General features: G+C 32.5%; 3 protein-coding genes across 3 annotated transcripts; 2 read left to right on the forward strand and 1 right to left on the reverse strand.

Annotated features, from left to right (window-relative positions):
• Window positions 1-120: 120 nt before the first annotated feature.
• LOTGIDRAFT_162343 (hypothetical protein) lies at window positions 121-8,910 on the forward strand (the record flags this gene model as incomplete). Its single annotated transcript, XM_009058303.1, has 17 exons — window positions 121-157; window positions 190-366; window positions 548-718; window positions 1,140-1,313; window positions 2,252-2,431; window positions 2,652-2,873; window positions 3,164-3,334; window positions 4,063-4,236; window positions 4,536-4,715; window positions 4,913-5,089; window positions 5,269-5,439; window positions 5,782-5,955; window positions 6,300-6,473; window positions 6,651-6,821; window positions 8,071-8,244; window positions 8,366-8,536; window positions 8,741-8,910. The coding sequence occupies 17 exons, from the start codon at window positions 121-123 to the stop codon at window positions 8,908-8,910; spliced, it is 2,868 nt and encodes a 955-aa protein (XP_009056551.1).
• Window positions 8,911-11,056: 2,146 nt separating this feature from the next.
• On the reverse strand, window positions 11,057-14,261 carry LOTGIDRAFT_119991 (hypothetical protein; the record flags this gene model as incomplete). The annotated part of the gene is made up of 5 exons (XM_009058304.1): window positions 11,057-11,196; window positions 11,709-12,677; window positions 12,987-13,130; window positions 13,647-13,790; window positions 14,201-14,261. The coding sequence occupies 5 exons, from the start codon at window positions 14,259-14,261 to the stop codon at window positions 11,057-11,059; spliced, it is 1,458 nt and encodes a 485-aa protein (XP_009056552.1).
• A 7,324-nt stretch (window positions 14,262-21,585) lies between these two features.
• Window positions 21,586-24,063, forward strand: LOTGIDRAFT_162345 (hypothetical protein; the record flags this gene model as incomplete). The annotated part of the gene is made up of 6 exons (XM_009058305.1): window positions 21,586-21,662; window positions 22,043-22,089; window positions 22,446-22,551; window positions 22,791-22,917; window positions 23,668-23,777; window positions 23,988-24,063. 6 exons carry the CDS (start codon window positions 21,586-21,588, stop codon window positions 24,061-24,063), a joined length of 543 nt encoding a protein of 180 aa, XP_009056553.1.
• Window positions 24,064-25,943: the final 1,880 nt, after the last annotated feature.

Raw genomic sequence — 25,943 nt, forward strand, 5'->3', positions numbered from 1 at the left:
ATGTATCCTAATAGTTAAAAAAGGCATCTAGTTGTTCGTATAGGACAATAAACCGAGGCCCCGTGTGCTACAGGCTGTACACAATATCTCTCAGCAATTGGAAATTGAAAATAGTAGACTATGGTCGCTGTTTCGGCAAGAGAAGATAGAGTAGGACGTAAAACTCATTTTCTTTCATTTTTCTTGTAGTTTGTGTAGAATCACCACCGCAAGTACCAGATGGTATTGTAACTAATACAGATAGATTTGTTGGTGATGTAGCTATTTATAGTTGTGTTAATGATACAGTTTTAATGAATGGTCCAGGACATGTAGAATGTCAATCAAATCAAACCTGGCCATCACCAACATTCGATTGTAGACGACGTAAGTTCCACATCACAAAATCTGTTAACCGAATCTTGCAAAGAGCACATTGCATTTAACTACACGTGTTTCCTTGCCTAATGAGGAGGTATGCGTCGATGAGCACTAATTAAAATGGAATGTCTTTTTCTATACTATCACTAGTCATCGGATTAGCTTCATTTAAACTTATATCTTTCAGAATGTCCAGTACCACCGAGTTTAGACAATGGAGAAGGTATTGCAGGACCTCGAACGCTTGGTGAAACTATAACATATCTATGTAATGATTTATTTGTAATGGAAGGAACACCAGAAATTTTTTGTATGTCAAATCAAACATGGACTCAAATAACATTTTACTGTAGACCAAGTAAGAAATTTCTTTTATGATGCTTAGTCACCATTTGGGACCTTTGTAAGTTGTTCAGTATGATGATAAAGCTGATACTGTAACCCATTCTCAGTTCTTAAGCGTTGATGTCACCAATGTGCTTTGGTAGCAGGCCCATATCCAGACTTGATTGTTCGGAGAGGCAAGTAAGTTTTCTAGAGAGGCAATGGTTTATGATATTTAGTTCCAGTAAAGGAGTTGGTCGGTGGTCAGAATGTTTTTCAGGGTTTTTCACGTTTTCGCTCACAAATTGTTATCTTCAATTTATTGGAAATATAAACCATCTGTTCTGATGGCGCATTTAATGCGTAGTGAATTTCTGCTTCTATTCCACTACTATTACTATGTGCTCAGTGATGTTTCCGGGATGTTGTTACCATTCTGAATATTATGTTTTCAGTTTGTCCTGATCCACCAGTAGTAGCTGATTCTTCTATCCTATCATTTAATAATTCTATTAATGGTACAGCTGAATATCAGTGTGATATTGAAACAGTTTTAATGGGAGGACCCCCTGTTTTAACTTGTCTCAGTTCTCAAACATGGTCTACTATACAGTTTGAATGTAGAAGACGTAAGTTCTAATTGTCGCATTTATGGGCATATTCACATTGTCAAGCATGTGTCCCTTGACTGTAATAGTAACTTTTCTTGTATCATAGATTGTAAATAAAGCGATTTGATTCGATTGTATGCTTACGAACAAAGCTTATCAGATGCCTCGACAGAAAGTCTATGAAAACAAAGCCATAATGTTTACAGCCTGTATGTCGAGGACTCCAATTGTCTGAATTCGCTGGCGTACAATCTAATCAAATCGCTACATTCCGTGATACAAGAATAGTGGCTATTTCAGTCAGGGAATAAGTACAAGTTCGTAATATGTAAAGCGAACTCTCAGAGCCAATTGAAGTGTGTTCTTTTATACAACGGTTGAATAATCATTTTCTTTGTTGTAACATTGATATTATTAATAATTCCTATTACTTTGTTGACGCCAATTCTCTAAAGATAAGATTCCGCATCTCTCTTTGATCACCCAATTAGCTTAAAGCATTAGGACTGACAGAAGTACACTTCAGCTTCAAGGGAAATGCATAATTCAATGTACAGTAAAGGGATTGTAAAGAGGTTTTCTAAAAAATTTATATGTATCTGAGACACTGATAGCTTCAATTTGCATCAATCAAATTTTCAGACGCTTCTACTCATCACTAATCGCGAATGATCTCATGTGATGAAGCATATCTTGCGATTAGTGACGTCATCCAACACTTAGTTTTAAAGGATTTGAAGGAACCAAAGACGACTGATTGAAAATTGGAATGGTGCACATTGATGCTTTCTGTGTCCTCGATACGCATTATTTTTTTTTAGAAAACCTTTTTATAATCCCTTTAATATGATAAGTAAAGTGAATGGCATAGTCTTGTTCAATGGTGGGCCTGATTGTTGCTCTTGTTGATCAATGCTAAGCTGACAAAGTTTGTAAACGCTCTGTTCTTATTGCAGAATGTGCAGTACCAGATGCAATACCTAATACGTATAATATAACTATACCAGCAAGAACTATTGGTACTATATTAAACTATACTTGTATTGATAAACATGATGTTTATCCACTAACAGAAACACCACAAAGTACTTGTCAACAAAATCAACAATGGTTAATACCATTTCAATGTAAACCAGGTATGGAGCTATACAAATGAATAATGTCAAAGATGGATGGAATTTGTATTAGATCCGGACAATACCGATTCAAAGGCCAAAGTATGCCACATGCTAAAAAAATGCTTAGATGGAGCCAAAACACTGCGCTTTTTGCAAGATATTTGAAGACTAGGGTCCATGTCTGTCTTAACATTGAAACTTGGAAGCTGATTGTGTATATACTCATTATTCTTTCCAGTTTTAATGATAATAATATTTGCTTCTTCACCATCTTTATTCACAGTTTGTGTAGAATCACCACCGCAAGTACCAGATGGTATTGTAACTAATACAGATAGATTTGTTGGTGATGTAGCTATTTATAGTTGTGTTAATGATACTGTTTTAATGAATGGTCCAGGACATGTAGAATGTCAATCAAATCAAACCTGGTCATTGCCAAATTTTGAGTGCAGACGACGTAAGTTACCAATCCAGTGCGAAAACTATTTATACCATCAATATGAATAGATTAATATCATTTCGTATTTCTTATGTTGCTTGCAATAAGAGAAGTTCTGCCTCACTTACGGAAACTGACAATTTTCTTTGGAAGGAGTAAGGCTATTCCACGGATGAAAAGGAGTTAAAAACGAAGTTGTAATGATTGTTTCTTTGCGTAGATCATTTAATCCTATATTTAATTTTTTAAAGTCCAGTTTGTCTGATTTGGAATAGAGTCGTATAGAGATTTATAAATATATCTTCCAGAATGCCCAGTACCACCGAGTTTAGACAATGGAGAAAGTATTGCAGGACCTCGAACACTTGGTGAAACTATAACATATCTATGTAATGATTTATTTGTAATGGAAGGAACACCAGAAATATTTTGTATGTCAAATCAAACATGGACTCAAATAACATTTTACTGTAGACCAAGTAAGTATTTATACTATTTCATGATATACTGATACAAGCATAGATACCATCTACAACAGCTGGAGTACAAATTTTCGTTGACAAACATCCATTTTACCATTAATTGTCAGTGGTCTTTCTCCGAGCCTTTTTTTTCCTGAAAATGCAACATCTGTGTCCAAAACGATCGTCATTTTGTTGCCACACCGTTAATAATAAAGTAAAGATTCTAATGTTCAAACAGGTCAACCAATGTTGAGTTGATGAACCCCTTAGAGGATCATATACTCAAGTATTGAAATTGTACAATATACCAATTAGATTGTATTGCGTTGTACAAAGGTTTAACCAACGATTCTCAACCCATATGATCCAATTTCCTCCGTTAAAACTTGAACTGTAAAACATCAAAAAACTAAAAAAACAAAAAACTGAAACATGCTAGATAGATACTCTTTCAAACTTATATTTCAAGACATGTCAAGACCCTCCAATGAGAACCTTGTTTCTTGTTTTCTTGGAGAAGGATCTTAACTTCTGGAACAAGCTTGGTTAATTCCAGGCGTAGATTGCCATGTCCATGTCCATCGCCAAATTTCCGCATTTGAGTATAACCAACCCCCTAAATTTCACCTCCAACAATTTCGAAATCACACTCGTGGGTGCATATGGACCCCTGTTGGGAAGCACTGGGTTAAACCAATATCAACACAGTTTCATGGTAATTTGATGGTGATTTATCGTTTCAGTTTGTCCTGATCCACCAGTAGTAGCTGATTCTTCTATCCTATCATTTAATAATTCTATTAATGGTACAGGTGAATATCAATGTGATATTGAAACAGTTTTAATGGGAGGACCCCCTGTTTTAACTTGTCTCAGTTCTCAAACATGGTCTACTATACAGTTTGAATGTAGAAGACGTAAGTTGTCTGAGTTTTCCTTCATTTACATTACATCAACCCATGATAAATATAATACGTTGTGTGTTTTGTATCTATCTGATATGTGAATGCTTTCATGTTCATATTCATATTCAACCAATAATCAGGTGGTTGTGTTAGTTTGCCAAGCAAGGTGTCCATTTGAAAGAGTTGGTATTCTCTGTTCAGCGATAAGGGGTTGTTATTTGAATATAATCGATGGACACACTACAGTGCTGTTGGAACATAACGGATTGATTTTAATTTAGAAAAATAAACTTTTGTAATTGTTTTTACAGAATGTGCAGTACCAGATGCAATACCTAATACGTATAATATAACCATACCAGCAAGAACTATTGGTACTATATTAAACTATACTTGTATTGATGAACATGATGTTTATCCACTAACAGAAACACCACAAAGTACTTGTCAACAAAATCAACAATGGTTAATACCATTTCAATGTAAACCAGGTAGGTAGGTAGATAAATTATGAAGGAATATCTAGGTTATCGAAGTTTCTTAGTTGAATAAATTTCCAGAGTTTGTTTTCTAGATTTGTTGTTCCGTCCAACAGACACACTCAGATTTTTGACGGTTTAGACTTTAAATTGAACTGTTAGCGCCCAAGTAGAAGAAAATACGATACATATTGATATATTGATTACAGTTTGTGTAGAATCACCACCAACAATACCAAATGGTATTGTAACTAATACAGATAGATTTGTTGGTGATGTAGCTATTTATAGTTGTGTTAATGATACAGTTTTAATGAATGGTCCAGGACATGTAGAATGTCAATCAAATCAAACCTGGTCATCACCAACATTCGATTGTAGAAGACGTAAGTAAATCACATTTTAAATGTTGTTTAGATTTAGCTGAAATTGGTGATATTACGGATGTGAATGATTTTACTGATATTTATTGGAAAATTTGAATGTGGTCTTAATTTTTCTGTCGTGTGAGCCTATGCACTCCCTCCATTAGTTCCTTCTTTATTTCTTCTGAATTTTTTTCCAGAATGTCCAATGCCGCCAACTCTAGACAATGGAGAAAGTATTGCAGGACCTCGAACGCTTGGTGAAACTATAACGTATCTATGTAATGATTTATTTGTAATGGAAGGAACACCAGAAATATTTTGTATGTCAAATCAAACATGGACTCAAATAACATTTTATTGTAGACCAAGTAAGAAATTTCATTAACATAATATTATTATGAAGGATATTCAAATCTTGATGAACCTCATATTCCAAGTACGTGTCCACAGCAAATTATTTACTGCCTCCTGACTCTTGTTTCATTTAGGGCATAGATCAAAATAATGATCTTCTCCTATTTCGGTGATTGGTAACACATCACATGCCTGTGATATGAGAGCGAAATAAAACAAACAGGTACATGGTGTATGGGAACGTACAAATTATGATTTACATTTGTGGTCTGGAAGTTTCTTTTTGGTCTTTCCTTACTTGAAGTTATTGAGGAACAATTTAATACTAATTATGTGGTCTTTCTGTTTCATTTCAGTTTGTCCTGATCCACCAGTAGTAGCTGATTCTTCTATCCTATCATTTAATAATTCTATTAATGGTACAGCTGAATATCAATGTGATATTGAGACAGTTTTAATGGGAGGACCCCCTGTTTTAACTTGTCTGTCTGCGCAAAACTGGTCATTACCCCAATTTGAATGTAGACGACGTAAGTAATTTGTCAAAACCGAAATGTCAGCCCTAATTACAATCATTCATTCTGACTAAAATGGGCTTGCAATCACCAATTCGTGATTATATGTAAATTAAAATATTGAATTAGCTATGCGGATTCATCAAAAGGTGTCGTAGAGAGGCATCAGGTGAAACTTTTCTTTTACTTTACCAGGAGCATTTGTTAGGTTTCAATGTAAACCATGTAGGTATTTTGAACCTATTCAGTACTGTGCATCTGATGTCGAATTACTGCAAAAGTATCCACATTTTAGAAGCAGCTGTGTTGATAATGAATTGTACTACCAGCATATTACATTATAATTATTGTTGTTTTAGTGTGTGAAGAAGCACCTAGTTTACCCGATGCCAACCTTACAAATACAGATAGATTTGTTGGTGATGTAGCTATTTATAGTTGTGTTAATGATACAGTTTTAATGAATGGTCCAGCACATGTAGAATGTCAATCAAATCAAACCTGGTCATCACCAACATTTGATTGTAGAAGACGTAAGTTTCTAGATAAACTTAGGTAGTAAAGTCAAATCAAATACATTCCTAGATTCGCAGTCAGTTTTGCTTAATATAAACTTATTATGCCTATTGTAGTTCTGGCGGTGGGACCTTTTAATCGTATAACACTATTGTAAACTACTGCTAATCGAGAAATTATATTTATCTCCTCAGAATGTCCAGAACCACCAACGGTAGAAAACACCGAGTCGGTAACAACAGATCTTACTATTGGTACTATCTATAATTATACTTGTATAACTGGACATCAACCAACATCAATTTCACAGATAGTTTGTCAAAACAACCAACAGTGGTCCACAGTGCAGTTTGAATGCCGTCCAGGTATTGATTAAACATATTGTTGCAATTTCTTTGAAAATTAGATGTTTTAGAGAACTGCACATTAAAAGATAGCTTGCCAGGCAAGGTAATATACGCCCACTGGCAGCTTTGATTTAAACAAAAATATTTGGCAGTAGTCACAAAATGAAATATTCAAAATTCAGTCAAACACTTCTTTTGAACTATTTGGGTTGATACTGAATAATAATACCACGTTTTGTCAAAATCCGAAATAGCCTTTAAGTGTTTGCGGGCTAAACATTGAATGCGTTTTCAAGTTTGAGGTCAATAACTCATACAAAATAGTTCTTAATTTCTTGAGTTTTAATAGGTATCATCTATGGATGATAATAAATAATTTCGCCAAGTTTGGTCAAACTCAGTCGAGAATTATGCCTTCGAACGTGATTACAAGCTCAAAATCCATTTCATGTTGGCGTATAGAAAGAAAACAAGAGTAGTGAAAGTTTGGTACTAAACCATACTTTTTTAGCCAGTAAGACCCTTCTTTCTATTATATTGCCATCTACAAGACATACTATGATGAGATGAAGTCTGGTTTTGGATTGCTTACGAGAAGATTTAACTGCCAATATCCAAATCTCAAATCCAGCTCTACAAATAACGTTGTTCCCTTAAAACGATGCAATCTTATTTTTATTATGGATACAATGTGCTGCACCAATTATTAATTCATTTAGTTGTATATAATCAACTGGAAACTTGAGTGCATTCTCTTTTGGCCAGGTTATTACAACCGGAGTATCTATTGAACACTCTGTTTTTTCAACATCAATAGAAAATTCTGAAAAACTGTAAGAGACATGCTTTGATGCTTCTTTCAAAAGAGATAAGTTTTCCATATTAAAATTTAATAAGTGTTTACAAAGTTATAACAGTGGATTAGTCGTGTCTAATTCTGAAAAACTGTAAGAGACATGCTTTGGTGCTTCTTTCAAAAGAGATAAGTTTTCTATATTAAAATTTAATAAGTGTTTACAAAGTTATAACAGTGGATTAGTCGTGTCTAACATCATTAAATATACTTTGATTTTCAGTTCAGCCCTGTTGTACTGTTAGGTATCCTTCCATGGTCTCTGAGTCTCGATGTAAACCTTTATCTGCCATCTAACATTATTAAAATAGGTGCTATCCTACATTAATATCTTTATGTATTATTTCATAGTTAAAGTTGAATTCAGTTTTTTCAGATTTTCTTGAGGTTACTATAATTTTTTTTGAATACTAGTTTGTGAAGACGCTCCTAATTTACCCGATGCCAACCTTACAAATACAGATAGATTTGTTGGTGATGTAGCTATTTATAGTTGTGTTAATGATACAGTTTTAATGAATGGTCCAGCACATGTAGAATGTCAATCAAATCAAACCTGGTCATCACCAACATTTGATTGTAGAAGACGTAAGTAAATCGCCCAAGTTCTTTAATTGTATACAGAAACAAGATGATTCTTCTGAAAAAAAATGATACTCCCAGTAATGCCATGAACGAATTACTTAATAATATTAATCCTTACTTTCAGAATGTCCAGAGCCTCCTACAGTAAATTATACCGATCCAGTTACAGGTCCAAGAGTGATAGGTTCTATCTTAACCTACACTTGCACTACTGGTTATGGGGCAACCTCAAATTCATCTATAACATGTCAACAAGATGGCCATTGGTCATTGGTATTGTTTGAATGTCATTCAGGTATGTTTGTCCATTTTAATTTCAAATGGAATTCTTTTTTGCTCAAAATTGTAATTAGTAAAAACGCATTCCTGAGTACAATTTTGTAAGGTTATGTAATGGGAAAGCTGCGTTGGAATGTCAGCTGTTCGGAGACATATGTTTGATCTATCCCTCAAGACATTCTGATGCCATTATAGTGATACTCGTTGCTTTTATTTTCAGTTTGTGAAGTCCCACCTACCGTCCAAAATACCACAGTTTTCTATAACGATACATTTGTTGGTAGTAATGCTACATTTGAATGTGATTCTAGTCTCATGCTTTCTGGAAACCCAACTATAACATGTCAAGTCAACACGACTTGGTCTTCAGTAGAATTTTCTTGTAACTAGTTTTCTGTGTGAAATTATATTGTTATTGTTATGCCTCGTCCTGTATGCAATTCTTAAAATTCCTAAATGGAATATATATTATAGACCTAGCGCTAATCTTGTCGTATTACCACTGTTTAGCATTCCGCGTTCCAATTATACAACACAAAATAAAAATAATCCTTTATTATTTAATACAGATAAAAGTAAATAACACAAAATGAGACAAATAGAAAGAAACATTTTACTCAATAAACAAATGAAATTAACAAGAAAACCGGGTTATATCTAGAACTAAAACATTAATAGACAGTTTACTATACCCAACAATATAATATGAATATATAATTTAAATTATAATATAAATATCCTTCTAGTCATTATCCTAAATGCAAGTTTTAGATACTTAAAGATGATGTATTAATTTTAAATGAGATTCGAACGACAAGTTACTCTGGAAAAAGATGATTTACTCTAAATTTCACCAAAAATGGCAAATACTATACTTTAAGAACTTAACACTATTTTCACGGTTCCAACGCGGTCAGATTTCACAGAGCACACTGTATTCTGAATTGAAGAAAGATCTAAATTTCAGACAACATAATTGTGATTTATTGAGAATTACAGATAGTGGTTTAATGAGAATTTCAGAGGATACATGTATCTGAATAGTCAGATTTTTATATTTTATGGAAAAAATGATTTGTTCAATTATAAGAATTTTTTTCAGAATCTTAATGTATAGATATATGAATATATGATATGATGGTTTATTTGAATTTCAGATAAGATAATGGTGTTTTAATGAGAATTTAAGATAAGAAAAAGTTTTAAAATTTCATGGATATGATTATTTGTTCAGAATGTTAAATAAAATGAGGTTGATTTGTTCAGAATATTAAATAAAATGAGGTTGATTTGTTCAGAATTTCAGATAAGATCTTCTGGATTTCAGATAAGTTTTTGAGTACTGAGACAGTCAAATATTTAACTTTATATTACTTTATACTATAATTAAAATAAAATATAAATAATCAAACAAATAATTAATGAGGGTAAAAACGTATAGAAAGTGTTTATAAAATTGAAAAAAAAAATTACACAGATAGAGCCATTTCTAATTCTTTTTAAGATTTTCATCAGTAATTAGGAATAGTGGAACTATTCTTGTAGATACTGAATAATTTACTAAATCTAGTAATATGCACACAGAATAATGCACTTACTTGGCAATTATATTTTAATGACACTTGTTGGATCAAAGGGTTATATCTTGTGCGAGTCTTACATCTTGGATAAATTTAAAAATTAGATGCTATAGAAATAAATATAAGATAAGATAAATTTTAAACTAACAATAAAGACTAAACAGGGATAGATAATTTATATCATCTCACACTTTTCTGTTTTAGGACTGTAGATATATTTTCGTGTATAATTTAAGTACCTTCTTTTTCATGTAGACCTAGTGGGTTGATGAATTTATATAGCAGGTTTTTCTTCATTATAACACAGAACAAGTCAGTACTACTAAACATTGCTTAGCTAACCAGCACTTTGAAATGAATAGTCCTTGCTTCTGACCAAGGCCTGTGTTTTCTATGACTAATATTCTCATTTCACCTTAACACTGGCAGAATAAGAAAATATTGTCTCTACTAATATAGTGCTCAATACTTCAATTATAGAGATATATTTCACAGCATGATATTTTGAGTAGACACGTGTTTCAGGTTCTGTTTTAATATTTTACCTTCTCACACATATCATTACCATACACACACCATCTTTGTACAATGATATTGAGTTCTAAGGACGTTATTTGTTGTGTCAAAATAGATTAGTAATATACATGTATAGAAATTGTCATCAGACCCACAAAACTGTAGATTTATAATTAAATGATTGTCATAATCAATATGAAAAATTCTTTTAATTTTAAATTTTTTGATTGACTGATTGTGTATTGAATGAATGCTGCAAATTCCCATAGTATAATGTAAGTAGGTAAGAAAGTTTCTCATCAGCCCAATGAGACATGTCATGTATTAAAATATTGTCAATACAGACTAGAGAGTAGATAACAGTAATATATAATCTACTCTTTTATATGAATGGACAAATAGCTGCCTAGAATAAAACAATATAAACAAAATATAACTTACTATGTCATGTCAAGATGTGTTTGTTTATCCCTTTTCTTAATTAATGGGTAACAAAGTAATAAAATGCCCCCTATAATAGGTAATACACCACATATAATTATAACAACTTCAAACGATCCAGTTACATCTCTTATCCAACCTAAAAAATAACATACAAACAATAGTTTCAAATACAACATAAAAAATGGATATCATTTATCGTTTCATGTTTCCACAATTTGACCCCTTGAAAAAGACATCTGTTAGAATTTGTGAGCTTGAGGTGTTGCCAATCAATTTATTACCAGAAATTTTAGTTTTTATTTCTTTTGAGAGAAGCTTATTATGAACCAGCCCCTAAGATTTGATTACCTCTGAATTCGTTCATTGTTTGAACATGAAATAAAACTCCAATTGAAAGTGAAAGAAAAAAAAGAAAAAAATTGAGAGATTCTCTGTTCAATAAAAACATTCGGATTTGTGGAGCCATGTATTTGAATTTCTTAAAAGATTGTGCATAAGCCTCTAGATTTTATGTTATATACAATTTATTGAGATGAATAAAGATCTCCAAATAAAAAATCTCAGTATGACTCTAACATACTGTTTGTTGTAGTGTGAAATCTTTCACAATTGTTTTAAAAATTCAATATTAATTTATTTCTAACTTACCTAAGAATGGTTGCCCTGCTGCTGCACCACTGCCTTGAAGCAATAAGACCAGAGCAAGAGCTTTGGGAAAAATTTTCAAACCAACAAAATCTATCAATACTATAGCAATATAATTAATATAAACACCTCCAAAAAATCCATAGAGGGCAGAAAGAACAGCTAAAAATGTAAAATTATCTGCTACTAGAAATAACAATATAACTATTCCAACAAATATAACTGCAATTGCTTTGATCTTATATCTGGCTATTAGATTAAGATCACCAAAATAACCACTACCTAGTCTACCAATCAAATCTCCAACCCCACAAATAGAGATCAGTAAAGCCTTGTCATATTTTGTAATGCCTTTACTAATTACATGTAGGGGTAAAAATAAAATAAAATTAAAATAACCAAAAAAACTTAGAAATGCTATAATTACATAGAACATAATTATTGGTCTGACTAAAACACTAAAGTCAAATATTTTCTGACAAAAACATTTAGTAGATGAAGTTCTAGAGGAATTATCCTTTTCGTCTTGGTTAATGTCATTAGAGTCTTCTATTTCTATCTCCTCTTCCAACATTATACTACCAGTACTGGCCATTAGAGCACGTAATTTCACATCCTTTTTTATTGCGTTGAGAGAATTTGAAATAAGCGGATCTGACACCTCATTTTGCACTTCCTCTGCCAGCACATTGTTTGTTGAACTTTTCTGAATATTATGAGATTTTTGGAGGTAAAATGAAGTGGGTCTAAATAAAGAACCACATACTGTAACATTGAAATATATTGCACTGAGTATTAGTAATGTTCCACTTAAAGAATAGGTATCTACTAGAAACTGTATTAAAGGTGGTAAAGTAAACTGTCCTATACTAGCACCGGCTACTGTAATTCCGTTAGCTAGAGTTCTTCTCTTTCTAAAATATTGACCAACCATCACTAAACTATTACCATATACTGCTGAATTACCTATACCTAAAAACAAGAGGGCACAAAAGAAAACATAGAATAAGTAGGGAAAAGAATGGAATCTATAGGCCTACATGTCTGAACAGGGTGTTCATTATTTCTTAACACAATTTTCAGCTTTAGCCAAACTTCACCAAATGGTAGCCATATTCAGTCCCTCAATCAACCACCTATTTAAATGTTAGGCACTGTAAGGTTAACTTTGAGTATTTGCCTTGAATATTTCAATCAGTCAAACCTAAAACTTGTAGTAAATGCAAATTTCTTGAGTTAAAAATCTTTTCTTATCTACTTATCATAAAGTTAAAAACTTACCAAATCCTACACCCATAAAACAGATAACAAATGTCATACTGATTAATAAACTGCTTATAGAAATACCAATCAAAGCTATTAATCCACCCAACATAACTACACGCCGTGCTGTAAAATGTTCTCCCAATACAATACACAAAGGAGCTGAAAAATACACAATAATACATGTATGTAGTTATAAAACAAATACAAACCAATGGTGTAAATGTTCTTCAATATTATAAAACAGATTAGAAACAGGAGATTACATATTTCTCTAATACAAACAGGTGATTACAAACAGGAACTTATTTTTTCTTGTTATACAAACCAGTTATTATAAACAAGATCTAATATATGTCTAATAATGCAAATAGTTGAAACAGGTGATTACACACAGGACCTTATATATTTCTCATAATACAAACAGTTGATTAAAAACAGAAGCCAAAATATTTTCCATAATACAAACAGATGATTATGAACAGGATCAAATATATTTGCAATGATTTAAACAGTTTAAGAGGTGATTACAAGCAAGATCTAATACATTTCTCATAAAACAGTTAAACTGTTGAAACGGGTGCTAACCAACTGAAGGTTATTGCAAACAGAGGTTATTTTGAAGTATTTCTGTTATCATGAACAATAAATAATAATATCATGAAGAATAAAGCTTACCACAAAATGCATAAACAATACCAGAAACACTAATGACCATAGTTGCCATTGCTGTAGATACTTCAAAAGTTCGAATAAATTCTTCTACTAATAAACCAAATGATTTAGCTATACCAACCATAAGGAACGTGTTGAAAAAACCACCTGAAATTAAATATAATACATATATCATTATGAAGTCATGTGCATAAACATTTTTTTATGTTTGAACTGTATATTATAATTTCAAACATATAGGTAGTTTGAATTTTAAATAAGGAGGAAAGTAATAAGTCTATGATTAAAAAAATAGAAAATGCTCCTGCAAATTGAAGAAAAAATACCAAAAATGCATGTATACATATATAGCTGTAACTATATCATACACCAAATAAACATATACGATATGTGGACTCTCCGCAAGGGATGCCAAGCTGACAAAGCCCGATTCTAAGTTACTTAGCGTTTCCAGTAATAGTGAGCATGGTACGTCTCGATAGTCAAACCTGGAAAGTGCTGTTCCTTGTGGTATTATATATATCATAAACATAAAGATTAACAAGAAACGAACATACCAATCACTATGACCCAAGCCCATCCTTTATCTATAGGCAGATTGTTATTTGAAGATTTCATATTTGTTGCCAGTATGTATCAACTTCCATTAATACTCATATATATTACTCTAGGTTGGACCTGAAACATCTTTAAAACTCAATTTGAATTTACAGGGAAAAACTGTTTTAAATTTTTCGCTATTCTCAGATGATTCATGGTGACCCACCACATAACTTAACATAATTGAAATTTATGTTCGATATCATGTGTAATTGAATGAAAAATATAGATAAGGGCTATTACTAGCAACAATTTGTTTATCTTGCTCCAGATCTTGTCAAGCTGAGGCAAATATGTTCCTAAAACTGGATAAAAACTTTAGCAACAACCACTTGAGATATATGGTTGATATTGACACACAATAACAATTAACATAATTCTGAAGATTCTAATCAACTGTGCAGTGTAACTATAGTTCATTTTGTTAAAACTATTAACAAATTCTATTCAGTAAACTTAATCAACTTGAACTAATCAACAAGTTATCTGCTCAAACTCAACAGTTAAATTGATGTAAAATATAATGATTAAAATTATACTCACGTGTCCATAAAGCATGAGTAACAAAAAATTATTCTGTAAACACAGTACTATCCTCAAACCTGTTTAGCAACATACTTTTCAAATATTCAAGACTGAAATGCAATGTATTAAAAATGTCTTATTAGTAACATATATGGATAAAAAACTTAAACTCCTTGTCTCTTGGTTTGAAACCCATGTAGACATCTCAGTATATATTCATCACTATCCACATTATTTCTTTAAAATAAAACATGAAAACACAGGTTTATTAAGACTATTGTACATGCTCAAAGACAAAAATCCAACATAATTGACACAAATAAATAATGAATAATCTATAAGGGTATCAACACATTCATTACATTGTAGTATAGTGTTAGAGTGAAATAGCCTATGAGGAAATAAAGCGGAGATGAATACCAATTGAGGCGTGTCTATTTGGTCATGGTTCATCAAATATTATGATCAGCCCACACTGAACTCGAACTACCTTCATACAGACCAATGGTAAACACTTCAGGGGCAAAACACAAATATAATATATTAAATTACTAGTAAGATAGAGCAATGCTGGAATACTCTTTACTGTATTGTGATGAATAACCCAAGTTCAAATTATACAAGTTCTTATTAAAAATAGTATTTGGTTGTGTAAGCCTATCCTTATTTTATTAGAAGAAACAATCAGCATATCAACCTACATATAACAAACATAGAACTACTGTCTGAGCAAAGTAAAAAGTTTTTTAATTTGTTTCAATTATTTCTATAAGAATTGAAATAGCAGCCTCAAAATATTACTGTTAGTCTTAGAATGTCTGAGTTGATAAAAATATAAACATGGGCACACATAATTTTCTTCAAAATTTGTTTATACAGAGGACAATTTTCAGCCAAAATTTAGGCTATGTTTGGGGTTGAAATTTCTTGAAGAGATATGTGTTTCTTTTCAATGTAAACTTACGAAAAAATATAGTTCTATCAATGCAAAAACATTCTAAGACTAACAGTACCAGTTTGAGGCTGTTATTAGAATTCTTTTAAAAATTACAAAGATGTTTTACATTGCTCAGACAATACAGTTTCAACAATATTTATTTCTATACAAAGTACAAAATATAAAGAAGAAAATACAAATTAATACACAATAGTTGATCCAGAGACAAGCATAATGCTTATATTAGACTGTTTCGAACGTATCTATATACAAAATAATTTACAATTTTTTAGAATAAAGAATATTTGAATTTGTGCAACAGCAAGTCTATTATAGTAAAATAGGTGTAATGAAATCTGTAAGTTAGGCCGGAAATCTATTCATTGGTATAAAGTGGCAACATACTCTAAGCTATATAGTAGTAAATTTCGAAATGTAGTAGACAATACGTGGCAACTCTTCTATTAGATAGCTGATTTTTGGCTAGTCTGACTATTCAAGATTAATCTTTGTGAATTCAAACAGTTTCTTTTTCAGAAATTTGTTCTTGAAACACAAAAAATAGTCAAAATAATGTTTTCTCTGCAAAAGTCGTCTGCTGAAATAAAAATGACTTTAGTAGCTCTACAATGAATTTGATATTAGTAAGAATACCTATAACATATGTATATCCTACAAGATAGTATTGACATTTTGTTGTTATGAACTATATCAATGAAAGAAATTCAATTCAATCTGTGTAGATAGAGATATTCTTCTAATTGTTGTTTGAAGTAAGAGAGTTAACTCCCTTCTATAACAATCGCCATCGATCAATAAATATTTTTTATCGATGAACGAAAACCCAGAGAAGAACATTCTTCTGAAATAAAAGACGATAATTTTTCCACATTATGGAATCCTACATTTATCTGATTCCATAAGAATGAACACAGACTGCTGAGCTGATCGAAAATGCCATATGTTTTCAAGAAAAATTGTAAGTAAATAACGTACCACCTTCCATGCACTTTTCAAGGAAGAGCAAACAAACGTGGGGTGTATGTGATTTGCCGGTCTGTCGGTCTTTACTCGGCACTCCGCTCTGCAAGTCTTGATACTAGGCTAGGCCAAATGCATTCTGATCACAAAAAGTTGTCACTGTACGAATCAATCAGCTTGTTATATAAACACGAGAATTTTATCCAACTTGTTTGCTTGTTTATAAAACGGGCACATTATTTTAAGACAAAATGACTTACTCTCTGGCCACATTGATGATTGAATTTTTTCTCTCGTGTCACAAATATTCAAAATATGATTTTTAAGTGCAAACCAATTGTCTTAGAATGCCTTTGGGTCCATGAATATATACGTTTTGAAAATTTTGCACTTGAAATGAACACACTTCTCTCCATGTGAAAATGACAAGGACATTTTGAACTGAAAATCTCCCTCTGTAAAATCATAGATTCAAATAATTTTGTTTTAAATGGTTGGCTTTTTCATCAACCCAAAGACAATCTAATACTCTCAGCAATATTTGGAGATTAATATTTCAATTCATACAAAAATGATAGCCAAAATGTGAGAAGTTGATGTGGTCAGCGAGTAGGACTTCTTCACATCACAAGATGAGCAGGGCGATATGGAGAAGAGCGCTTAGTAGGGTGTCTTCCCATTATAAACTCTTCTAATTCCGTCCCTCCCAATTCGACCAAGACCGAAACATTTGTCTTTAATCCAGTCTCTGAGACTGACCCTGTTAAATGGGAACTTTCCGTATCTCTGCAGGTGCAGGATTTTTAAACCTAATTAGATACCTTAGGCAAAACCCACATATATTTGGAAAGATGAATATTTTTGTAATTCAGTCATTTTCTCCCTACACCATTTATGTCACGTTTGCGGTTCCATCAAAATTTATTTTAAAGAAACTTATCTCGCATCGACCATTGAAAAATGCCTGCGAAAAAGGTTTAGAGGGCCCAGAGTCACGTGACATACACAAAAACGAAAGCTATGGTGATACCGAACATTAATTTACAGCAATCGCCAAAGTAATTAAATATTATGTTAGATAAAACGCATCTTCATTTAACATGGTCTTTTTCTCTGACTCCACTCCAGCGGCTGTCAAAATATCTATCAGAGTCAAATCATTCCTGTTTCGCCGCTTCTGTGTTTCGCCCAATATCACCCTTGCTTTACCTGTCCTGCTTTACCCATTCACCCCTTACCCATTTCCCCCTTTCAACACCCCCCCCCCCCCCCCCCTCTTCTCGTTTAAATTATGCTTTTCAATAGGCCTATGCAATTGCTTTTGTGTCATCACATTACTCTTTTTGGAAAGGATTCAATTATGTTTGTGCAATTTGGGTCGGATCCTTTTGTAAAGTGAAGGGGCGAATTAGGAAGGGTCCGAGTGCGAATGAGGGGCGAAAATTGAAGGGAACTAAATTGGAGAGGGTTGAGTGAAATCGAATAATGACAAAATGAAAAAGGGGACAATAGTTCTGTTATTTAATCTTAGCATCCTTTTCTGTTTAGTCCGAAACTCGCCGTCACTAGTTATTGATATATTAACTAGTTATTGATATTATCTGCTGCTGTAGAACTGACCTAAACAAATATATTACATAAAGAGACATAAGAGTCAACATGTTTCGGACTTTCTTACCATCATCTGTCGAATTATCATTGTAGATTGACAATAATAAATTGTTACGCCATGTTATTCTCCGGGCTGAATTGACATTTACGCATTCACTCGAACTAGGCTTATGGTAACGAGTAGAATATATTGAGGTAATGAGGGTTGTGATGCTTTATGTCGAGTTAACAGTTAGTATATTTTCACAAGGTAGACGACATTGAGGTATGTATTACAGCGATGAACAACTGATCAGTATTATTTTGTCAAGGTCATGTTTCGATTTCCAATTGCGTTTTAACCTTCAGACACTAGAAACACACAGAGCCTCTTTTTGCTGTCCTTTCGTTCGTAATATTAAAACAAAACTTGAATCATGTTGTTACTCAGAGTTTGATGCTATGTGATCTTCAGACAACCGACCTATTTTCAGCTAGCGACTCTACTGAATTTGGACAAGTATAACTTATTCTCATGTCTACATTAAAATAGGGACTGAAAATAGGTCATTTGTCTAAAGATCGCATAACATGAAAATCTGATCAGCAAAATTCAATTTAAGTTGTAATATTTTAATAGCGCCCTTTAATTGTATTGAAACTCAAAACTGTTGATTTAGTGTATAATAAAAGGGTTGCATTGTTTGCAAATTGTGAAACCTTTTTGGTTGATTTTTTATTTGTCTGCCCTTATATAATGGGTTATTTCTGAAAACAGATGCTAGTATTCTGCACATAATTTAAATAAATATGCATATAGAGGACAACACTGTCTCACTCCTCTACAGATTACTAAAGGATTTTGATGTCTATCCGTTGTTTAAAGCGCTGCTTGTTATGTTAGTGCAAAATATTTTTTATCGATAAAGTCCCAAAGATTGCAAAGAATCAACAATTTTTTAAAATCAATTTGGAATAACATTGCTCCTTCATTATTGTCTTCCAAATAATCTATATTTTCTAACCTACTCTAATCTCTTAAATTTTCTTCAATATATCGCCCTTTATTACAGCCTTTGTGGTGTCCGTGGTTTAGTTAATACATGTATTTTATAATCACAATTTAAAAGACTTTTGGGTCGCCAATTTATAATTATATATTTTGTGTCTTTGTCTGATTTCGGTAAAAGAGATATAATTCCATGTCTTTGTGAAAAACTATATTGATATTTTTAAATAATCGTTAAAGATGAGTTCCCTTATTTTTATTTATGAAGATGAAAATGCCAATACTTATATGAATATAAAGTGGAGATGTTCTTATAATGACTTGGAAAAATACCAGTTTCTCTCACATTTCCAAAAATTAATTCATAATTAGCTCAATTAGAAGAGATTACCAGCAGAATTCCAATGAATGACTGATCAAGAAAGGCCAAAAAGTCTTTTTTTGTTTATCCAAACAGTACATACATGGACACTTATGATTGGCTAAAACTATATGCAATAACAACATAATGATTTGATTAAGAATACATGATAATTCATTAGAAACACCAATTAATCAAATAGTTTGCTTAATTTGCCACTAGAAAATAAGGAAACCCATATTTAAACGAATTAAAAACAAAAGGACGTATTTCTTTCCAGAAGATTTAATTAAAATTCAATAGAAATACCACATTTACCGTTTTAAAAAGAGATTTGAATTTCCCTATATTCCATAACTGTTGCTATTGCACCTTCGCAGATATACCGACTACTTTTACGTTACATGTATTCAGAATTGAATCGTAAACTTTCTTCTAGTAATCCAAGTATTTTTACGGTTTTCCTCCTTGAATACTGCTCGTAATAATTCTCAGATCTCTCACATTCAATCAGTCTTGTTTCTAAATCAACTATAGTTTCAAATCAGTTTCCTTCGGTTCGTTTAGCGTTGAAATCATATCTACAATGCCAGGTCGAAGTTCATTTTGTAAGTCACGTTTTATTGCTTTTTTCAACTCCATGGCAAAGACGTTTAAGTTTTCTTTTGTAACCATATTGTCTCGCTCAAAAGAGGGCGAAGGATTGAGTTATTGGACAGAGATGAGTTTGAAACCAAATCTCTCGTACGCTTTAGAGTTGGCTGTCGTTTCTCTAAGATTTTTTTTTTAGAATTTGCCAGAAATTTTGAAAGTTTATGTTTTCTTTTTGCAGTTTAGTCTCTTTACTTATTTATTTACAAAATGAGTATCAGTCAAACACATATATATTTGCTCATCCGCACTGCGTCATATTTTCAAGGGTGTAAAAGGTAACGCATTCAGAGGGTTTGACTAATTCCTCAAATGAATATGGACATGGAACAATGTTGAATGATAAAGAATAAATGCAACTTTGTTTAAATACAATAAACTACAAATTTTTAAAATATTTTCATTCTAGCATTCTGGTGCTATTTCGGAAGACATTTCAAAAAGATTGTACTGTTCAATACATGAAGATGACTTTGATATGAAGAGCAAAAGGGAATTGGACGCGGTCCCCTCTCCTGATATTTCATAGAAACGCAACTGCACTGACATCGTGATGCTATTTCGAAAATATTCTACATTTATACTTTATTGTGAATGAACCAAGCTGCATATGTTTTAATATCAATTTAGAGTGACAAATGTTATTACGCATTTGAAGAATTACTCAAATCCTTTAAATGCGTTATGCGTTACCTTAAAAAAAATAATGGACTGGTTTATGTTTTGACGGTACCCAGATGAGCAAAAATACATTTAATAGGTATGTAGGTCAATGACTGATTATACTTGTATGTATTTCACCTGACATTTATGTTTCAATGATATTTGCAATTACGAGATGTAGAAGACGATAATCCATATATCGTATATAAGCATTGTATCACCATTCTCATGTTTTATTCATTAGTAGTCATAGTCATTAGTAAGGCTGTGGACTTGCGTGGATTAGGGCATGTCCTATGGGAAATTTTTTTAACTTGTTTACCTGTGGGTCATATTGAATAGACTCAAGATGTTGAGCATGTACTTAAAATGCTGCTATAAAAGCGGTTTTAAGCGCACTCAAAGTCGGAAAGTACCAAAACTTTCAAATTTTCACCATGAGCTTATCAAAAACTGCGGCACATATTTATCACATACATAGATGTGAAATAAAAAAAAATAGTGTACTTAAATAGATACAATACGTGATAAAGTTTATTCATTTTACTGGACCAAAACTATTGATTTAGGTCAAGTCTTGATTTAGTTTAATCAATAAAAGTTATATAATATATAACAGATAATAATGAAGATAGTAACAGCTATGTGTAATGAAAGTAGAGGAATTGGGTTTAAAAACGCACTCCCTTGGCCCAAATTACCGTAAGTCATTTTGAATTCTTGGTTACATATTTTCTACATACATCAATCCATCTTAATTGTTGTCTGAATTGAAATGACATGGCGTTATACGTCCCATTTCCCGTCAATTGAAGACGAGCAGTGTGCACTTATGCAATAGAAGGAATTTTACCAGGACAGTGACATTACTAATTCCAACTGCCTATGGATTTTATTGTGTCTGTATAGTAACAATTCACAATCCAGCTTCTTGCAAAATATATGTCTTAAGGTGTAGAGATGGTTTAGGTCATCATCTGTACTCAGGACAATGCTTGACGCTTGTAGTTTTCAATTATCTTAAAACAGTTCTGAATATCTCCACGGAACCCGCTTGTTTAAATAAATTTTCCATATTGCAGAGGCGATTACAAACATTACAGAGGACTAGTTGCACCTAAATATACAGGTAAGGTCGTAGTTTTTGTTTTTAATTCTTCTTATCTTTTTCAACAAGTGCAGTTTACGTATAGCAGTCAATGGACGACGTAATGACAATCGTTAGGTTCGTCACGAAGTTTTGAACCTAGAAAACCTAAGTCAAATGACATATACATTTTAGAGAAGAAGAATAAAAAACAACATCTATCGTTTAAGCTAAATTATTGTCAGAATTATTGTTGATATGTTCGCCGAGTATGCATTGTGGGATATTAGAAATGGAACAGATGACATTGAAAATGTGTTGAATTTTCTCTGTTGGGTAACTATCCCTACCACCATGCTTGATCTGACCTGAAATTGCTGTTGTTTGATATTTTACAGGAGAGAAGACAGCTAATATCAAAGGTAGATTAACATGGTTGTCAACAGACCATAGTGAGAGCAATCAACCGGGAGTTATAAATATTGTAATAACTACACTTCCAAAGTAAGACCATAGATAATAGTTCTGAAAATTAGTGATATATAGTTGTTTAAACTTTGTAAAATTTCACTGGGCCATTTCGAAAATTGTGTTATTATGAATTTTATATTGATATGATTTTCGATGTTTGATTTTTAGCCAATTGTTTTGAGTTTTGGAACACCAGCAGAAGATAATCCTAAAACCTTTCAAGCTTACCAAAGGACAATGGATATTTAAGAAATATTTCCTTTCTATTGCAGAGAATCACTGAAGTCATCCAAAGTACACTATACTTCTGAAAGTTTGTCTGAAGCTCATCAACTAGCTCTGGAATGTGGTATAAAAGAAGATAATATATGGATTATGGGTGGTCATGGTATATACAAGGTATTGTATTATTATTTACCATTAAAGCTGACTATTATATTACAGCTTGATTCTTGATTTGAATTCTTCAAGTGAATTGCAAAAGAAAGCGCAGAAGTATAAATGCAATCGTTTAAAGGGGTATGTCGCTTTTTTATAAAAAGTTTTCATCATCAAAAACGTAAATTAAACCTGAAAATATTTCTAAAGTATGCTATTTATATCAACTTGATCAAACTGAATTTGTTTTCAAAGGGTCAATTAAAAACGAAGAGTACTAATTGTTAATGAAGCAGCTTGGTGTTTGGGTTTATAATGCCTCGATATTATTAGTTAAAACCTTAGGACTACGTAGGAGACATATTTCTCTACAATTATTTTATTTTACTCAAATCCGTACACATCTTCCAAAAAGCATAACGAACTTAAAAACCTAAAGTAATGTTTTTAAAAAATTTTTGGCGTTTGGAAATTAACGGCTGAATTTATTTAGTTACAGATAACATAAAGGGTACATTTCTTTAGATTTTGGTGTATAGTACATATTTTCGACCTACAAAATGATCGCATCCTTTTATCAATAATAAATTTTTTATCCGAGTATGAGGTGGTCAATGCTAACCAATCTAAATGACCTCTTTCATACGGAGATGACATCCACCTTGTAAAAGAACCAAACGAATCTTAATTTAAACGACATTTCACCCCAGAGATCATTTTATTAATCCCGTTTTGCTGTATTAAAAAGTACTTGTAATCTTCATTATTTAGGATGCTATTGCACACCCAGAATGTTCTCATCTATATCTTACCAGAATCTATAAAGAATTTGATTCAGATGTCACTCTTCCGGCATTTGAACATCAATTTCAAAAGAAAAGGTAAGAGTGCTACTAAAACTAGAATTACAATTTCAAAGATGGTTATGACTGTGTAGACCCCGATTGATTTGAATATTTCAAGAAAATTGCGCTCCAGAAATAGAGGCAGAGAAAAGGTTTTTTTTACAGATATGATTATACTTTACTTGGTATAGCCAACCTTACCTTGCCAATATGATAATGATATTATATTTATTTTCTTACTTCCAGGGACTTAACCATTCCTGACAATGTCCAAGAGGAAAATGGTGTAAGATACCAATTTGAAGTTTATGAAAGAACGTGATGAGCTAGTGATGAACCAATCCTGTTGTGTTGTCGTTAACAATGTGTGCCGTCAAGGTTATATGACAGTGTTGCTATGAAGTAAAATAATAATTCAATTTCATGTTATGATCTTTGGTCTAGCAAGTAGAAACAAAATGTTGTGTCATCAGGGATCTTGGTCTCTTACATTTCTGAACAGCGTGTCAAAATTTATTGATACAGTGAGTTAGTGAGTTAGTTCTACCGCATACGTCAGTACGGCAATGAGTTTGTCACTCCGTCAATGAGTTCGCCACCCCGTCAATGAATTCGCCTCTTCTCCGTCACTTGGGTGCATCAATACATCGATGCTACCTTACAACACCTTACCTCGTTTATAATAAGTTCGATATTTGACGGAGTATTTGAATCGAATAGTCAATAGAACATGTCCTACAACAATGTTATCGCTTTGGCACGTTTGTTTCGACGTAATAAACACTAATAAACAGTAATACTATATAATTATGCGTTTATAGGTGTTCGATTCTTTAAAACTCAATACTTAAATCTGATTACACCTTCTAGCCTTAAATCTATAGTCGGGTTTCTCTCGCATGATATTTATCATTCTAAAATATATATTGTTGTGGCGTTGCGGATGTTTTAAACATTTTTTCTTATTAACTTTTGTGATCAGTTATCTCCTTTGAAACTTTAAATTAGATGAAAACAATATCTTCAGTTACCTTCTTAAAGTATTAAAATTGGTCAGTCAAGTCACTGTGTTTTAGGCAGTTGTTTTGACCTTTTCTTGTGTATGATTGGCTCGCAACTATAATGTGTGTGGCGCCAGATGACAACTCTTCTTGACACCTGAACCACTTTATGGAATACCTACTCACTTATGATTGATATACTTCCTCGTGTGAAAAGTTGTTTTTTTAATATGTTGTTTTGGATTTCGGGTTTCATTTTGCGGGATCAGATCGTTAGTATTTGCTTTTGTTTTATATATATCATTCTGAGTAAGAGCGAGTTGTTAGACTCGTTTCTCTAACCCTTTTTTTTTAAAGAAGAACAAAAGACAACTATAAACTATTTACTCAAGGGCGTTTATTTTTGGAAGAAGGATATTAGTGTTTGATGCACATCTACAGAGTGGACAACCCTTAGCATCTTTGGCAAATCCACCACCATTTGGACAGTATAAATCACACAGAGCCATAAAACTGAAGTCACATCCTGAATAAACATAAATAGAAAAAAAATGATTAAAAATTGAAATTAAATGAACAAAAGAAAAAAAATAAAACCTAGTCAAATTTGTCAATCAAAGTTCTTTTACATCACTTGGGACACCTTAAGCATAGACAAATTTATGTCCAAAAGCCAGAACAAAGTTGATTGAGGTAAATAAGAAATAAGTCTGATGATCTTCTATAAAGGCGTCAAAACATGTCAGCAAAAGGTTTTTTTTAACACCATCTGCTCAGCGGACAAAATAGCTTATGCATGAGAGATCTTCTGCAAGAGATTTGATTATAGGAGCGAATACCCCTTTCAGTGATTAATTATAACATAAGTTACCGTTTTTATCAATAAGTGTATGTGTTTTTTGACATGTGTGTTCACAACCATTGGATCTACAGACAGTACCAGCTGGACAAGGGAGTCCAGAACCTCTAATAGAACACATCTCTACACAAATACCATTACCAAAAGATAGCAATAACTCTACAGAGAGCACCACTGTAATGAGTAACAATTCATTAAGTACTTCTGGGGGGTCAAACGTCCAATCAAGTGGGGCAGTTTAGGTATCCCCCCTCCCCTCCCGGAAAACTTTATGAATTGTTACGCAATTCAGTGGTGCTCTATATATAGAGTTATTGCTATCTTTATTGCTGCCGAGGACGC

Source organism: Lottia gigantea, assembly GCF_000327385.1.
Source record: "Lottia gigantea unplaced genomic scaffold LOTGIsca_33, whole genome shotgun sequence".
Classification (NCBI taxonomy): Eukaryota; Metazoa; Mollusca; class Gastropoda; family Lottiidae; genus Lottia; species Lottia gigantea.